The sequence below is a fragment of the Anguilla anguilla genome, chromosome 1, assembly GCF_013347855.1.
Source record: "Anguilla anguilla isolate fAngAng1 chromosome 1, fAngAng1.pri, whole genome shotgun sequence".
Classification (NCBI taxonomy): domain Eukaryota; kingdom Metazoa; phylum Chordata; class Actinopteri; order Anguilliformes; family Anguillidae; genus Anguilla; species Anguilla anguilla.
The window spans coordinates 3,189,760-3,206,609 of NC_049201.1; the positions used below are offsets into that span (position 1 = coordinate 3,189,760).

At 44.3% G+C, this 16,850-nt stretch overlaps 1 protein-coding gene across 1 annotated transcript; it reads right to left on the reverse strand.

The window, feature by feature from the left end:
- Nucleotides 1-727: 727 nt before the first annotated feature.
- pou3f1 (POU class 3 homeobox 1) lies at nucleotides 728-4,311 on the reverse strand. Its single transcript, XM_035409559.1, has one exon. The coding sequence runs from the start codon at nucleotides 4,148-4,150 to the stop codon at nucleotides 3,020-3,022; it is 1,131 nt and encodes a 376-aa protein (XP_035265450.1). The 5' UTR covers nucleotides 4,151-4,311; the 3' UTR covers nucleotides 728-3,019.
- Nucleotides 4,312-16,850: the final 12,539 nt, after the last annotated feature.

Here is a 16,850-nt window from a genome sequence, read left to right on the forward strand (position 1 = left end):
AGTTATCCTCCGGTGGTTTTTTTTTTTTTTTCAAGAGCGGGCATTAAACGCCACGTAATGCTGCATTACCAGTTCTCAGAAATATCTTCCACAATTCGCTGACTGACATAAACCCTTTATGGGCGTGATAAAAATCTCAACAGTGACAAAGAAAACACATTTCTTTGAAGCGAGGAGATAGCCTACTCTTCAAGTTCTCGAACATCTTGCGGTCACGCCGGGGTATCACTCCGTATCTAAATGATTTATTTGTGCCTTAAAGCTCTTACAGGCGATCACTGAGTTCTGAAAGAAATATAGGCATATACCTGTCATACGGGTACGTACAACAGACCAATTTAAGGTGTGCGGCTGCGCGCACATTTATGTGTGAGTTGCCAACGTTTTCAGGATCCAGCACAGGTAACGAAGGGGAGGGAATTTTTGGCGACAAATAACCAATCAAATGATTTCTGAGTATGTTTCTATGCTGTGTAGTGCGAGAACTGCGTTTGACTTTATGAGAGAACACTTTCAGGAGCGTAACTTCAGCAAGCAACTAGGTAAAGATAACCGAAGCGTTCCTCCCGACTCTTTGGCTTGTCTAAGTAATGTGCTTTTGTTCACACTGGTATTTGGGATGCGAACGCGTGACACCATTTTATAAATAGATGAACACCGTGACGACAACAACAGGGAATGGAACGTGGCGTCGGCAAAATGACAAGACAGTGTAAACATTTTCGTATTAATATTGCACAATTTAATACTGCGATTACACACGGAAGTGAACAACTTTTGGGGGTTGTGGTGAACTTGATGTGGTTTGCCCGAGCTAAGTTTTTAAGCAGAACATCAACACATCGTTTGGTTATAAAAAAAATAAAAAAAAGAAAGAAAAAGAAAAGAAAAAAAAGGTTGAATTTCATTTACATGACGTCTTACGAGTTTTAACTGAACACACTTCCGGTTCTGACACTTTATAATGGGGGTAAATCAGGGATGTCCAAATAACAACACACTGTCCGAATCTGAGTGCTTTGAATTTCTGTAACATACATTTTCTTTTCACCTGGCGGTTTCACAATAATATTTCAGCAACAAAAGAAGATGAGTGAGTCTGGTACTAAAAAAGACAGAAGACCTTTTCTTGTATATACGTTTTATGTAAGTAATAAAATATTACTATAACATAAATATAAATGTGACTTTGCAGTCTACATTTTGCAATCAACAAACAACCAATGTAGTAAACAAAACATTTCTTATCCACTGCAACATAATCATTAAAAGAGCTAAACAAAAAGCTCCAAACACATTTAGGAAATAAATATATATATATTTATATATAAATGGTCAAATTCATAAACGAAATCATATTAAAATATCTTCTTGGAATTAGTAAGTGTACAAAACTGCCCGGAAAGAAACAAAAACAAAACAATAAACTCAAAACAAATACATATGTTTACATATTCGACATATTTACATATTGGGAATAATCCTGGCAACTTTATCTTTTAAAATCAGTTTTGTAGAAAGTAGTAGTTCCGCGTTGGATTGAATAACCTTTGCAGAATTTACCTGCACGCACTGTCCATTATAATCTGCCAGACCATGAACAAGATAACACACAATGTACTGGTTTATCCTTTTACCTTTCTTTTGTTCTGAGCAAAATAATAAATATATCTAAAACAGGTCCCTTCATTACATTTAGTTATAGCGTTTTCCACGTTTCCTCAGGATATACTGGGTACGATACAATGGTGCAGTTAAATAAGCTAAGTGGGAGAGCCTACTAACTGAAAATAAATTTAAAAGGTAGGTATTTAAAATAAAAGAGTAACAGTAAGACTTCGACCTGGGCATTTAAGTTACCTGAGATATTTCTTTCCGCTTCCTTTTCGTGTTTCACCAATCATGTTTAAAGGTTTGGTTGGGATGGCCTGACAGTCAGCGATTTAGATTGACAGCGTCAAATACTTTTCGAAACTGTAAACATGATAATAAGCTATTTTACACAAATGAGAAGAGTTACGTCCACAACTGTATGAACAAACAGAATCATAATTGTAACAGTACAATAACGTTAAAGAATAAGTGCTCCATGCAAAAAAGCAAAACAAAAACCGACAAAATTATACAAGTTTCAAACTGAGTAGTCCGTGTATTGTCCTATTTAGTTCTCGCTTCTATTTGCACCTGTCCACGTTGTTAAATGCAAAGCTTTTGATTTCTGTTTGGTTTCCAAAAGGCCGTGATATTCTTTGAGCATTTTCGCGTTAGTGAATGGACAAAAAAATGTGAACGTTTCGTCAGCACTGATATTATTTCCGTCAAGTTGCACCCAACTCGTGGGGTCACCGCGAAGGCAAAGGTAGGCTCGTGTTTTGATGTGTGAAATTACATAATTAATATAAAGCAAAACAAAGTAAATGGCATACGTTTAATTTGCAGAAGAGGAAAGCCGTTGGGTTATTTTTTTCCGAAACGAAGCAAACAACACAATCAATATATTAAAGAAATAATAATGAATCTGATTAACGACTTTAAGAATACAAACGCCACTCTGCTCGCAGCATATGCCTCATTATTGATATTTTCTTTAGGCAAACACCGAGACTTAAGTGCGATCTACCAGTTTTTTTTAAAGACATAGCAAGAAACAAATTTGCCCCGCTCGAGATACTCGCATCCTTTTGAATTAAAAGGTCGAATTGACTATAACATTTTTTTTTCGTTTGTTTTTCCTCCATAGAATTTTGGTAAATAAAAATCTTTGTCTCACTTAAAACTCGCGTGATTTTTTAAATCAGTTATTATCATTGTATTTTTAAACCCATTTCCAGCGCACATCTACAGTTATCGTACCACAATCTCCGGCTACCGGCGACACCTTGCCAGCCCCCCCCCCCCCTTTCTCTTGCCTAAGGAAAACGAAAAAGAAACGAACAAAAAAAAATACTGTAAATTCCATAGTCCTTTCATTATTTTCTCTCTCTCTTTTTTTAAATAACAGGCTAGTTCATGAAAACAGTCACTGGACCGGACTCTGTAGCGAGTGGTGTAGAGGCGGCGTCTCCGCTTGTGAATATACATCCTCCATGCTCGGGTGAGGGACCCCGACGGGAGTCATTCGCTTTTCTTTCTGTCTTCTGTTGCAAAACCACACGCGCACCACTTCTTTTTCCAACTGTAGGGTGCCCGCCAAACTGGTGATCTCGTGGGCAGACGGTTTGGGGCATTTTAAGAAATGGTTCTCCAGCGCCCCTTTGACTCCGACCTCGATAGAGGTCCTCTTCTTTCGTTTCCGGCCCTGAGCGGCGATCTTGTCCAAATTGGTCGGGCTGCCGGTGTTGGAGTCCGTCTCCTCCAGCCACTTGTTCAACAGGGGCTTAAGTTTGCACATGTTCTTGAAACTCAGCTGCAGCGCCTCAAACCTGCAGATGGTGGTCTGGGAAAACACGTTGCCGTAGAGGGTGCCCAGAGCCAAGCCCACATCCGCCTGCGTGAAGCCCAATTTGATCCGCCTCTGTTTGAACTGTTTGGCGAACTGCTCCAGGTCGTCGGAACTGGGCGCGTCTTCGTCCGAGTGGTCCTGGTGGTGGCTGAACGGCTGCTGCGGCGACTCCATCTGGTTGTCATGACTACCCGCGTCTTCGTGCAGCGAGTCCCTCATGCCGTGGTGGAGCGAGGACGGCTGCGGGCTCAGCATGGCGTTGAGATTCGTGTAGCCCGGCTGGGAATAGACCAGCGACTGGTGGCCATTGGAGGCGGGAGACAGCGGGGACAAGTGGTGGGTCGTGGCGGGCGCCCAGGACCCGTGGTGGCCGCCCTGCGTCTGCTGGTGCACCAGGTGCGATCTGTGATGAAAGCCGCTGCTCAGGTCCTCTCGGGTGGCCTGCACCGCGGATTTGTTGTGCTCGGGTTGTCCAATGTGGGTTCCGCTGGTCCAGTCGGTGTTGGAGGTGGGCAGCCACTGGTGGTGCGTCAGAGTCATCGGATGTCCCGTGTTGGTCGCCGCAAGTCCTTGCAAATATTCGTGGTGCATCATTTTCTGCACCTCTCTGTAAGTCGTCCCCTGATGCATCCTATCCGAATCCGGATGCATGAGCGGGTTGGAAGGCAAAGAGTTATTCCGAGGAATATACTGAGCTGTTGTAGCCATGGCTCCTACTTCGAAAACTGACGGCTCCTCTGCGATCTCAGCGCTTTAGAGCCAAAAACGCAACAACCTGCCCGGGGAGGTCTCGAGGAAGGAAAGACACGCCTCTCCTTCGCTTGCATTGGCTCCTCGTCGACTCACGCGCCCCAATATTCTGTATTCCCTCGCGCCTCCCGCTTGGTTGGCTGCCGGCGCGCTGATCCCGACCACTCGCAATTGGCCACTCTTGTGTTTTTTTCTCCCCCCTTCCCAGTCAAGACAGCGAGGGCTGGAAAAACAGCAGGAAATTATTGGGTTTCGCTCGTTTTATTCGGGTTGTTTTGCAAATAACCACGTGGGGGAGTACAGAGATCTTTTTGAAGGAGTGTAAAATATATATATCCACCTTCATCCTCTTTAGTCCGCGTTGGCTAGCCCGAGCTCTCCTTATTAAACTAGATTAGTATTCTTGTATTCTCCCAGGATAGCGACCTCCCACAAACGTAAATAAATACGGTGTGGCGTTACTGTGAGCTTATCGTTATGAGGGTTTCGCCAACTTGTAAAATGTAGCCGAAGCCTACTTCTTATAAATATTAGGGAAGTCATATTTATAGTAATTGGTCTGTAAATTTAGACTTCTGTTTATTTCGTAAGAAGTATAGGGAGCTGGTACTGTTCATTTGTATGCATAATTGTCTTGCATGAAAGGGAAACCCATCTATGCCTGTGTCTGATATCATCGGCATCTATTACCATTGTGGCACGACATTAGTTGAACAACCACACAAAATAATACATTTTAAAAAGCAAGGTTTTGATACTACATATGAAAAAATAAATGTCATTATTACAGAAATGACAAAAAAATATGTTACATTCGTCGGTTCTAAATTACAATATTCTGGGTAGTTTGGGGAATAATTTTATGCACGCATGTTATGCGCGTTATTAGCATTTCAAGTAGTTTAACTTCGTGGAACTTAATGTTTGGGATATATGTGGCACTTACATTATATTTAATTTTATGCCACACACACACACACACACACACACACACACAAGAACACACACCACACCTTATTGAAAATTATGTTGCGCAATCGGAAAAGAAAGACAACTTGAGCCAAAAAAAGAAGGGCAAAAAACTATGTAAGTACTCGTGCTATTCACCAAAAGAGAGACAGATTACTCCATCAGTTTTATTGCACAGATAAAGGACAAAGATATGCGTCCGAGTCAACAACAAATTATTATGTGCTATATTAACATTCTTCAAATGTCTTAAAGCGCTTTGCATCTACACCTTGACACCCACAAACGTCGCAGGTTGGTTATTTCAAGACCATATCTACGTACACATTTTTTTGCAAACAGTTAATATTTAAACCCCAACAGGCAAAAACCTAGAAAAACGGTGATATTGAACTGCACAATTTTCTCTGCATTTTTCGGAACTTAAAAGAAATCCTGTGTTTTCCTGCTTCTGGCTCCTTCTCCGCTCCTTTCCCAGTTTATCTGATTATTTTTCCCTTCACGTTTTGTCCCAATAGCAAATTACCAATTCTATGAATTGCAAAGCAGCTGCAGCGAGCTGAGGGGTAGAGTGGGGGGGGAGATGCGAAGATTGAAAGGGATCTTTGCAAACACAATCACGTTCTTAAATGGAAATTCGGGGCTTTAAACAAATCTTACATCTCTCCCTTTCCAGTCGTCTAAAACTCCGCAATCAGGCACACGGTCCATCCGTTATAAAAACGGCATCATTTCTGGTAGATTTTTTTTAGAAAATCAGTCTTATGTTGATTATAATCTGTGTGATTTGTTAAAAGTATAGGTTTTATATGTCTGTCTTTATGGTGTTTTCCTTTTTTTTTTACTTAAGAGGTCGTTACACAGATATATATTTTTATAAGCGAAGCAGAGAGGTTGCTTAAAAACCTTACAGGATCTGAAAACAACTGAACGGTAAGTTCATTCTTCGATAATCTGCGTCCTTGGTTAACTCGTGCACGAGACGGCGAGAAATCCTGCGAGTGTATAAGGAGTCAGCGGACTAGGGTCGTAGGTGCTCGTCACGGTCTCGACAAAGGCGTGGTTTTGTTGAACCTCAATTAATTATTTATTTAAAGACTAACGTGGCTCAAACTAGGCTATCGATATCTTGCGGTGGTTTATGAAATTTTATTTGCGTTTTAAACTACCTTTATGGCGATTGGTGCAGAGTTAAAACGCGTCGTGGTCTCAGTTTGAACCACGTTATAAACCTGGTTTAAAACAAAGGATTATTGCAAATAACGTTTTAAGCACTTAGGCAAGCTGCATTTTAAACGTTACACCTAAAAACTGCAATTATGGCAATATTTCCGCGACCTACTTTTCCTGTTATCATTGCGTAATACAAAATTAATGTCATAGGCTACTCTTCTATCTTAAATCAAGGTTCTTTTTTTAGAGGTTGTGGCTAGGACAGTGCTTTTTAAAATAAATCACATCAAAATCAAAATCGACCAAGTAGGTTAATAAACATACACGCACGTGTTACCACGGAAAAAAAATATCTGCATCAGTATGGAAATTAACAGTCGCAACTGTGTTTAGTTTAAATACTAAAACATGAAATATCTGATCTGTTTTCTAATCTAATCATCCGTGACGGAGTCGGAGGGCCAATGAAAACAGATTTCTTTTTAGTTCTTTAGACTTTCTCACAGTGCGAATATAAAGAATGACTAGCAGAGACCTCTCTCTCTCTCTCTCTCTCTCTCTCTCACACACACACACACACAGTCACACGCACGTGCACGCGCACACGCGGGCACACACACGGTCGGACCAGCTCCCATATTGTATACCTATCTTAATGAACTTGAAGCAAAACAAATAAATAACAACGAAAAGAAACGGATGCATTTTAAATACAAAAACAGCGAAAAGAAACAGAGTGGTTGCCAACGGCGAGTCGTGAGAATTGTTCGGCCTCAGAGGTATATATGTCGGGCAGCATCGCAATATTTAGGTGGACTTCTCGGGAAGTACATTCTTGCGCGAGTTTAGGAAGATCCGGGCCAGAATATTGCAGTTCCTCGCCTGTGCGGTTTGCCTGGTCTGTGTTCGTAATCGTACGCGTGTCCAGTGAAATTTAAGCACAAGATAATATTTACTATCAGCAACAAATGAAATCAGGGGTTAACGCTAGCCTACTTTAATCCTCAGCACGAACAGTTCGTGCGTTGTACAACTGCCAACACACGATTGTTGGCTGCAGGCCTAAAACTAAGTTACTTAATTTGCCTTGAAAACAGTTAACATACTTTTCGGGGACGCAAGATAAGCAAATCAAATATCTGTTGACCAAACCAACAACACCATGCGATGACATAAGATTCCCTAACTATGCAAAACGTGTAGTTTGCTTGTGGCGTTTAATAGACAGGAATTGAATGTCGTAGGCAAACACATTTGTAGACTTTTCTTCTCAGACTACTGTTGTGCATTCAAGCGTACAAAGTTTCTTGCTTGGTGCATGGGGCAGGAAAGACTTAAAGCACCAAGTCAGGTTTCTCATCTGTGACAGACCCGGAGGACCGTTTCCGAGACGCAGTTAATGAAAATGCGTAACAGCTTAGTAATTCTTATTTTACAGTCTATAAAAAGACTGACCACTGCCGCTCTGGGAAGCCGACCCGGCGCTGCAAAACAGACTAACTGTTGTACTGTCGTACAGCCAGTGCGGACTGCTGGTGAAGAAAACGGCCAGATGCTCGCTTTTCTTTCCGCGAAGACTGCGGCCTTGTCTGAACGAGGTGAATTTTTGCTTGGATGCAAGAGGTTGCTATGGAGAACGGGTTGAAAGGGATCACAGATCTTACGGCTGAATGATAGACCATCCACGAAAAGACAAATAAAAGGCCGGGTTTTTTAAGATTTTAAGAAGAAGAAGAAGAAGAAGAAGAAGAAGAAGAAAAGACAACAGCATACAATCAAAGTGTTTCATAGACAACCGATCTCGAGAAAAGGAGGTACGACGCACTATGAATCAAAATGATCTTTTATTTATTTTTATTTTTTTACATTTTTAAGCTATGCAGTGCTTGAAAACCATACGCTTGCAATTTCACTGCTAATTCCTACCGTTAAACCACTGGCGTCAGCGTTTGTCCTCATCAAATTTCGAATATGAATAGGCCTACTACGTGTGTCTTATGGTTTTGCAAATAATATTTTGTTGTTCTGAAAACCGCGACAAACAAACAAAACAAAACATCAGGATGTCAGATCAGATGTGGGCCAAATTAGAACTCCATAGGCTACATGTGTTACTAGGTCATATTAAGATAACCATAGCGAATGTGTGCCAAATAGGAATACGGTTAGGCAGCATAAACTAAAAAAGGCTTAATTGTTTCATGTTTTCCGTTCACATGCTTTCGTTAAGAACAACAATTTACTCTGCACATCGAACTTGTGCGTGGGTGTCCTTGCGTGTTTGTTTTCAAACCTTTGCTCGTCATGTGATTCGGGGGCCCAGACATCTCGGAGGCCTTTTCTCCTTCTCGCGACTAATGCCTCACGGTCCGCATCAGTCACGTGTTAATTCATCACCAGGGACTCCGGACTGTCAACACCCTTGAATACAATTAGTGGCCACACGTTCAACTGTTCAGTTCACCACACAGTTACCGCTCTTTCCATCAGCATAGCAATATGAACAAATGAACAAAGTTTAAAACTGCAACCGCAAAGCACACATTTCTTATCTGAAATCTAAATGGCCATTGATATTGTATTGAATATTATCAATTAGGCCTATATCCCACACGGGGAAATACTCAATTAATGTCTTTTAAAATATAATTTAACGCTAAAATGTTTAAAAAAAAAAAAAAAAAAATCTTTATAATCTACGTAAAATTTCCGCATATTAGCCTACATTTCCAGAATACTGAAGTCTGGAGAACTAACATTCTGCAAAGAACAAATTCCGTTCACCAGAGGCAGGCATCCTCTTTATTAGTGATCTATAATACTAGAACAGCAGCTAAAAAAACATTAGTGTTTTTTTTACATAATAAAAGTTAAAAAATAAGTTTGTTCGCGAACAATGTATTAATTTGGGGGAAGTTTTTTCCACAAACTTCCGTTAGTGTACAGAGTAAGGACAACAGTTGTATGTTATATGTTTTATTTTGATTAATGCATTTCATTTATTAACCAAGGGGCACGATACGTGTGTATAGCATATCCTCTTGTTATCTTGCCGGTGTTTAAATCTGTTTGGTAGGCACGGATACGCAATGTAGACTTTTTATTTTTATATATTTATTGAAGCACTTTTAAAAAGTACCCATCTCTCTCAGTAATGGCGCACAGCAGCAGTATCACTTATGGAGTTCCAACCGTTAATCGTCTGATCACGAGCCCGAATTAAATCCTTAAAATCTGATTAAAAAACTGATTTGCGCTTTGTTATTCATTTTGAACTTCATAAATCAAACGCGTTGGCTATTACTTTTCCCACGTGTTTCTGGAACGGTGAAACTAACAAAACATATATTAAAACAACCAAACGCGAAGCACTCGCTTAATGTCGTTACTGAAGTCTAAGGAGAAGGCGCACTGCTGTTAGACAGGGGTGCCTTAACCCTCATCACTATGAGTTTCACTAATAGAATTTAAAATATATATAATATTTGCCTCAAACAAAAAAAATGTTTATGTTTGACTGCACACTTACAGTCATGTTCTTTTATTTGCGGAATGTGACGCAAGAAAGACATCACCTGAGTTAATTCTCATTTTGTTTTAAATTGATTAAATGCTATCATATTATGTGTGAACAGAAAAGGACGGACGACTCAAGAAGGATAGAATTCGAGGCTTAATCACTGAGGTTAATTTACCAGAACCGTGTTTGCAGAGAGAGAGAGAGAGAGAGAGAGAAAGATAGAGCGAGAGAGAGAGAGCGCGCGCACTTCAGTGCCAGTCAGATTTATACTCACAATTATATTTGTTAAAACCCCCCTTATGGTGATTATAAGAGGAGTTTTAACGAAGGAAACCCATTTAAACGAAGTGGAGTCTAAACCCCAAACTTAACCAAATAAGAACATCGCAATCCCCCGGAGAGCAGGGTGCGCAGTTCAACAGCGACTTTTTTATGCTACGAAACGCAGCTCATCCAAAACTTGGCCATTGAACAGGTCTCTTTTTTTGTGTGAAGAACTCGTTCCAAACAATTCCAGTTTTATTTCCTTTTGAGTATTTCTTGACTGACATGTATAATAGCCACTTAGTATGTGAGTGTAATAACCATTTGTGCAAAGCTTCAACACCGGCACTCTGATGCACTTTTCAGGTGACGGTTTTTTTTTTTTTCTTTTTTTTTTCCTTTCCTCCTTTCCATTTTTTGGCTAATGAACTCGGGCGATTCCGCCAGTATCCCCCTGGGGAAAGCAGGAGGAAAGTGTCTCTGGTAAGAGGTGCGCGATTCCTCCCTCTATATCTCGACTAATTAGGCGGGGCTCTGAAGACGCGCGCATGAATATTCATGCGGAGCACCGGCGCGCAATTAGCCGAAGAGCGCGCTAACTTCAATCCCCGGCCAGCACCGCGCGCTTCGAGGCGGAGGTTCCGTTCCCTCGCGGCGGATTGTGTCTGTGGTGTGGAGCCAGCCCGCTTTTGAACACGCCGCGTGTGAACTCCTCCAAGAACGGTTGAAAAAGAAACGCGTAACGCACTCGCGAAGTTAATCTCGTTACCCCCCAGAACGAGCGAAGAAAATAAATAAATAAATAAAAATTATTAATAAAACACCAACTCTGGCATAAAATAATCGTGCATGAGAATTTACATTGCAAATATCTCTAAGCAAATATCTACCTGGTGGTCATATTTTAAAGTTTCGGGAAGGAAGTTGTGCATTTTCCAGCCAGGTGACACACAATTATTATCCCAAAGACGTTATAGTGTAAAGTTTAAAAAGACATAGTTGATGGATAGTATATAAACATAGAACACACAAAACAAAAGAAACAAATACCCAGAAATAATCTCGCCAACTATTTAGCGGCCCTCGCGCACCCATGAATAAAGCGCCAAGACGAAGGGTGTCAAGCCTCCGCGGATCGCCTGGCTCAGATAAACCTGCTCACAGAAGGATGCACTACGCATTGTGAAAAGTGAGCGCACAGACCCCCTGCTTTACAGCCAAATCGCAGCAGGAAAAAAATTCCAATAAACCCCCCTCTCTGGATAAAGCATTCCCTGAACTGGCTTCAGCTGGAAACGGCACAGAAACGACTGAACAAATTCTATAAACAAATGCACGCCCTAACACGCACACACAAGGCACACACACACACGCACACACACCATCCAAGCCCCAGCCTATCCTATCTCTGGGTGTTTGAATCCCACCTGCATCTCTGCAGGTTGGCCCGGTCCAAATCCTCTACTTGGGATTCAAGGTGATTCTTATCCCCCCCCCCCATGCCGGATGGCTGCTTACCGCTTGCTTACATAAAGATGTGTTTTTATATGTATGTATGTATGTATGAATGTATGTATGTGTGTGTGTGTGTGTGTGTGGATGTGTGTGTGTGTGTGTGTGTGTGTGGATGTGTGCGGAGGGAACACCGGGATGTTTGAGAGGGTTTGGGGAGATAAGCGGTGGAATTTGCGCGGTGTGAATATGGATGGGCGGCTCTTGCAAGTCGACCGGCGGGCTGGGAAACGGCCTCCGTGAGCCGAAGGGAGAGAACATGCCTGTGAATACATTTGGGCTTTTTCTCGTTCTTCCTTCACACTTATATATATATATATGGAGAGGTTTATCATATGATATTTGCTTGTTCGTCTGATATTGTAGGCTTATTGAACAACCCCCCCCCCCCACCCATTACTACTACTACTACTACTACTACACACACACACACACACACACACACACACACGCAATGCTTCAGAGAAAAGAGTTTTATTGCACTTAGCATGGAACCCACATCGGTTTCTCCGGGGACGGCCTGCTGACTGTCGAGCAGCGCTGCAGCTCATCAGCGCGGGGGTAGCGTCGTTCTCGCGCTGCGCATTTATCTCATTATTAAGACCTCGTCTCACTTCGAGCGGCCGCAGTCTCGAAGCGCAGCGACGGTGGCGAGTGTGTTTCAGTCGGTCGTGTTTGTTCTGAATCTGGTTTTCGGATCGCCACGCCTAAAACACACACCTCGCGAGCAATCCAGCGAGGTGCCCTTCGGTTGTTTAGTTTTCTCTCCGTTCTCGCACGTCGTAAATCTTTATTCATCCTGATTACTTTTCCTCGTCTTCGTCCCGTAGTTCTGTCTTGCTCTGCTTCTCGTTTTCTTCCTTTTCTCTTTTTAAAATGCCAGTGCTCTTCCTCCCTCTCTCTCTCCCTCTCTCTGGCCTCTCTCTTCCCCTCTTGGCTCTGTAATTACCCTGGTGTTGTCGCCCTCGCCCCCCCCCCTCTCGGGGCTGTGAGGGGGAGCTAGCCCTTCATGCCGAGGTCGCGACCTGGACAGGACACACACTCCGGTCGGTTGTCATGTTCTACATTCCCGGCCATGTTGTGAGTGCCATGCCTCGGTGGCCCGGGGGCCTTCCGGCGTCGATGTGCTACGTGGGGAACGGAGAGCGCTGCGGTCCTAAAGGGGGGACGGAACGGAGGGCATCTGGGGCCTATAGAGTGGGCAGAATGCAGGGCGGGCGGAATTTAGGGTGTTAGGGTCTGCAAGAGTAGGCTGAACAGAGGACGTTAGGGGCCTGAACAGTAGGATGTAATGGAGAGTGTTAGGGACCTGTAGAGTGGATGGAATGCAGGATGTTCAAGGCCTAAAGAGTGGCCGGAATGCAGGGTGGGTGAAATGGAGGGTGTTAGGGTCCTCAAAATTAGGACGGAACGAAGGACTTTAGGGGTCTCAAGAGTGGAACAGATTGGAGGGTGTTAGGGGTTCCAAGACTAGGATGGAATTGAGGACATTGGGGTCCTCAGGACTAGGATGGAGGGATGGTGTTAGGGGCTTGATGAGTGGATGGATTGCAGGGTGTTGGGGTCTCCTAATGCGTGGGCCTGATGGATGCTGTCTATTCCGACAGAAGAGCAGCTTGTGCTGGAGCCAGATTTATCATAATATCACCTCTGAGAGTCAGAATGCTCGCTGGGCGCGTCATTTAAGCCTGAAGTGCAAACAGAAGTGAAGATGGGGAAAAAAAAAAAACCTTCAGCACCTGGGCTGGAATCCAAAACCAATATGCAGTGTGGGCAATGTGACAGTGAGACTAGAGAGAGAGAGAGAGAGAGAGAGATCAGATCAGATCAGATCAGAGATCTCACTCAGAAGTCCTGGTGGGTGTCTGCTAGTTTTTTTGGTGTGTTTCGACAATTCGTTAATTTAAGTCTCTGATTTGGCTAAGGAGTCCACGCTTTTTTTTTTTTTTTTTTCTTAATTAGGTGTTGATTGAAAGGAAACCACAAAAATCCCTGCAAAAGCCTGCAGCCATCCAGGGCTATTGTCTCAGTCCCCTCCTTGCAGATCTGGAGAACTCTGCTGTAACCCACGCTCCACACTCCTATAACCTCTGTGCTTCTCGGGGAGGAGTTGGTCCCGTGTTATTATTAAATTTGTTTTGTTTTCAGATGAGGTGTGTCTGATCCGTGCCCCACAGCCGATGGCTGAAACCTTCAGCCGCTAACGCTTTTGATCGCACGCGCGGTACCTTGTCGCTAAGTTGGCCCGCACCTGCGTTCCGGGTGGGGCTGGCCCTCGAGCGACTAGCACACAGCAACAACCGCTCCGCCTAAAATTCCGTCACCGTGATTCATCTGTGCCGCACCGTGCCGCACCTGAGCTCACCTGTAAAAATACAAAAACAAAAAAAAACGAAACAAAACTGTGACGTAAACACAGCAACAGTAGCATTAGCAGTAGCAGCGGTAGGATTAGCAGTGTCATTCACAGCAGCAGCAGTAGCAGCAGCGTTTGCACTAGCGATAACAGTAGCATTTGCATTAGCATTAATGGTAGCAGAAGAAGTTCCATTAGCAACAGCGGTAGCAGTAGCATTTGCAATTGCAATAGCGGTTGCATTAGCAGTAGCGGTAGCAGTAGCATTTGCAATCGCAATAACAGTAGCAGTTGCATTAGCGGTAGCATTAACATTAGCAGTTCCATTAGCAGTAGCAGTTGCAGTAGCAGTTGCATTAGCAGCAGCAGTTGCATTAGCAGTTGCATTAGCAGTAGCATTAACATTAGCAGTTCCATTAGCAGTAGCAGTTGCATTAGCATTAGCAGCAGCAGTTGCATTAGCATTAGCATTAGCAGTAGCAGTTGCATTAGCAGTAGCACTAGCATTAGCAGCAGCAGTTGCATTAGCAATAGCAGTAGCAGGAGTAGTATCAGCTAACACTATGGTGCGCTACCCTGCTCATTAATGCACGCCTGCCCAACAACTTACAGCGGCTCTTCCACAAAGTTATTAATGAGCTGTTTAATTTTAATTCGATAGTAATTCATTTTAATGCATGCCTAATGGTGCAAAAATCATCCCCCTCAGTCAACTGTGTTTCTTTATACCGTGTTGAGGGTCCTGTCTGTTATCTTCTCTCTCTTTATCTCTATCTATTTTCAGTCCTCTGCTTTCAGCCCTGGAGGTGTCGCGTTTCTGTCCGTCCGTCCGTCCGTCCGTCCGTCCGTCCGTCCGTCTGTCCATCTGATAGCTTGTACATCTGGCCATTCATTCATACCCATGAATCTCTCAGTGCACCTTTATATCTTTTATATCCGTCTGTCTGTCCAGCAGTCTGTACGGACTGCGGATGAAAGAGTATCTAAATTATTTAAATTAAAGAACAAGCGAACAAACATGTCTGACTAATCAGAAACCTGACCCAGGGTAGTGAAGTCGTTTATTTTATTTTATTTATTTCTTTGAAACGTGAGCGATCAGGAATGGCCGAAGCCAGTGTGTCGACACAAAAGGGTTCCTGGCTACAGAACGTGCACTTTTGGCCCAGGGGGTCATCCGGCGGTTTCCGCGAGCCCCCCCCAGCCCCCGGGGGGGGGGGGAGGGGGATCTGAATCGAGTTAGCGGCCGCGACCGTTTTAATTGCTGATTGACCCGTCTGCCTGCGGGCCGCGCCCGGGCCACTTAGCGGGGCGGCGCTAAGGGGTCTCCCGGTCCCCTCTGTAATCTCAGCCTGTCTGGGGTCTGGGGGACGCCGCGCCGCAGCGCTGCTGGGGGGGGGGGGGGGAACGCTTCAGGGGCAGGGGTGGTGGGTGAGGGGGGGCTTCAGGGAGATGCGGCGGCAATGTTAAAACGGAGGAGTTTACGGGAGGTTTAAAGTGCGGGGGGAGGGAGGGAAAAAAAACGCCAAGGTAAATATCAAAGATGGGGCCCTGCAGTTGACATGCACGTTACATTTTCCTCCGATGATGCAGAAAAAGAGGAAGAGGAGGAGGAGGAGGAGTGCTGGCAGCCTGTCGAGTGCCCCTGATGCTCCTTCGGCTCGATCGATCTGATCTGAAGCGGTGCACTGACCGGTCCGTTGGTAGTTAGTGGTGCGATTAGCAGCGCGGGAAACACTGAGGGAGGGGCTACGCGGCCGTCGCCCGTTAGCTTGGCGCGGCAAAAAAACCGTTCTCCAACACCACCCGCCATGGCACCCCTCCCCCAAAGTGGGTCAGAACTCTGCGCTGACTTTTATTATCTGAACCCCCCCCACCCCCCCATCCCCATGTTCCACATAAAAGCACAACACGGTAAAGTCCGACTGGGTCAAAGCCTCTCTTTCCTTCTACAACATGGCTTTTTAAAAATTCTTTTAGTGGGGGTGGGGGAGGGTGGGCTCTGGCGGGGGGGGGGGGGGGGGGGGGGGTTTGGGTTGCGTGAGACGCATCTTTGATTATTTAATGGTTATCTTGGACCGCTTATAAATCATGGACCTCCATGACCACAAAAAAAAAAAAAAAAAAACCCAGAAGAATGAGGAGTGTGTTCCCGCCCCCTCTCCCCGGCGCTGCCGCGCTGGTCGGGTCTTACCACCGTTCCCCGGTAATTAAGAGCAGCGCTGCCGCGGGTTTCTCTGCCTTCTTCGCCTGCAGTGCCGCGCAGCGCCGCTGATGAATTATTTCTTTACCTCCCAACGCTTCGGCTGCCCTCCCTTTTAAGTCTGCTTTGTTGATTTGTCATTAAAGCTGGTTCTGCAAGTGCCGTGGAGGTGTGTGTGTGCGTGTGTGTGCTGTGTGTGTGTGTGTGTGTGTGGTGTGTGCGCGTGTGTGTGTGTGTGTGTGTGTGTGTGTGTGAGCATGAGTGTGCGTGTGTGAGTGAGAGAGTGTATATGTGTGTGTGTCAGTGCGTGTGTGTGAGTGTGTCTGTGTGTGTGTGCGTGTGTGTGTGCCTGTTTCAATACAGTATCACACTTGTCCATGAGCAAGCAGAAGTCTCTCTGTATGTGTGTATCTGTTTCTGTACAGTATCACACATATAAAAGCAAGTAGAAGTCTGTGTGTGTGTGTGTGTGTGCCTGTTTTTGTACAGGATCACACTCATGTGAAAGCAGTAGATGTGTGTGTGTGTGTGTGTGTGTGTGTGTGTGTGTGTGTGTGTGTGCGTATGTGTGTGTGTGCCTGTTTCTGTACAGGATCACACTCATATAAAAGCAGTAGAAGGTGCATTAGGTCTAAGCTGGCCGTTACACCCCGTTACTGTG

Coding starts and splice junctions, on each gene's coding strand:
- pou3f1 (XM_035409559.1), bottom strand. CDS start 4,150: ATGGCTACAACAGCTCAGTATATTCCTCGGAATAACTCTTTGCCTTCC.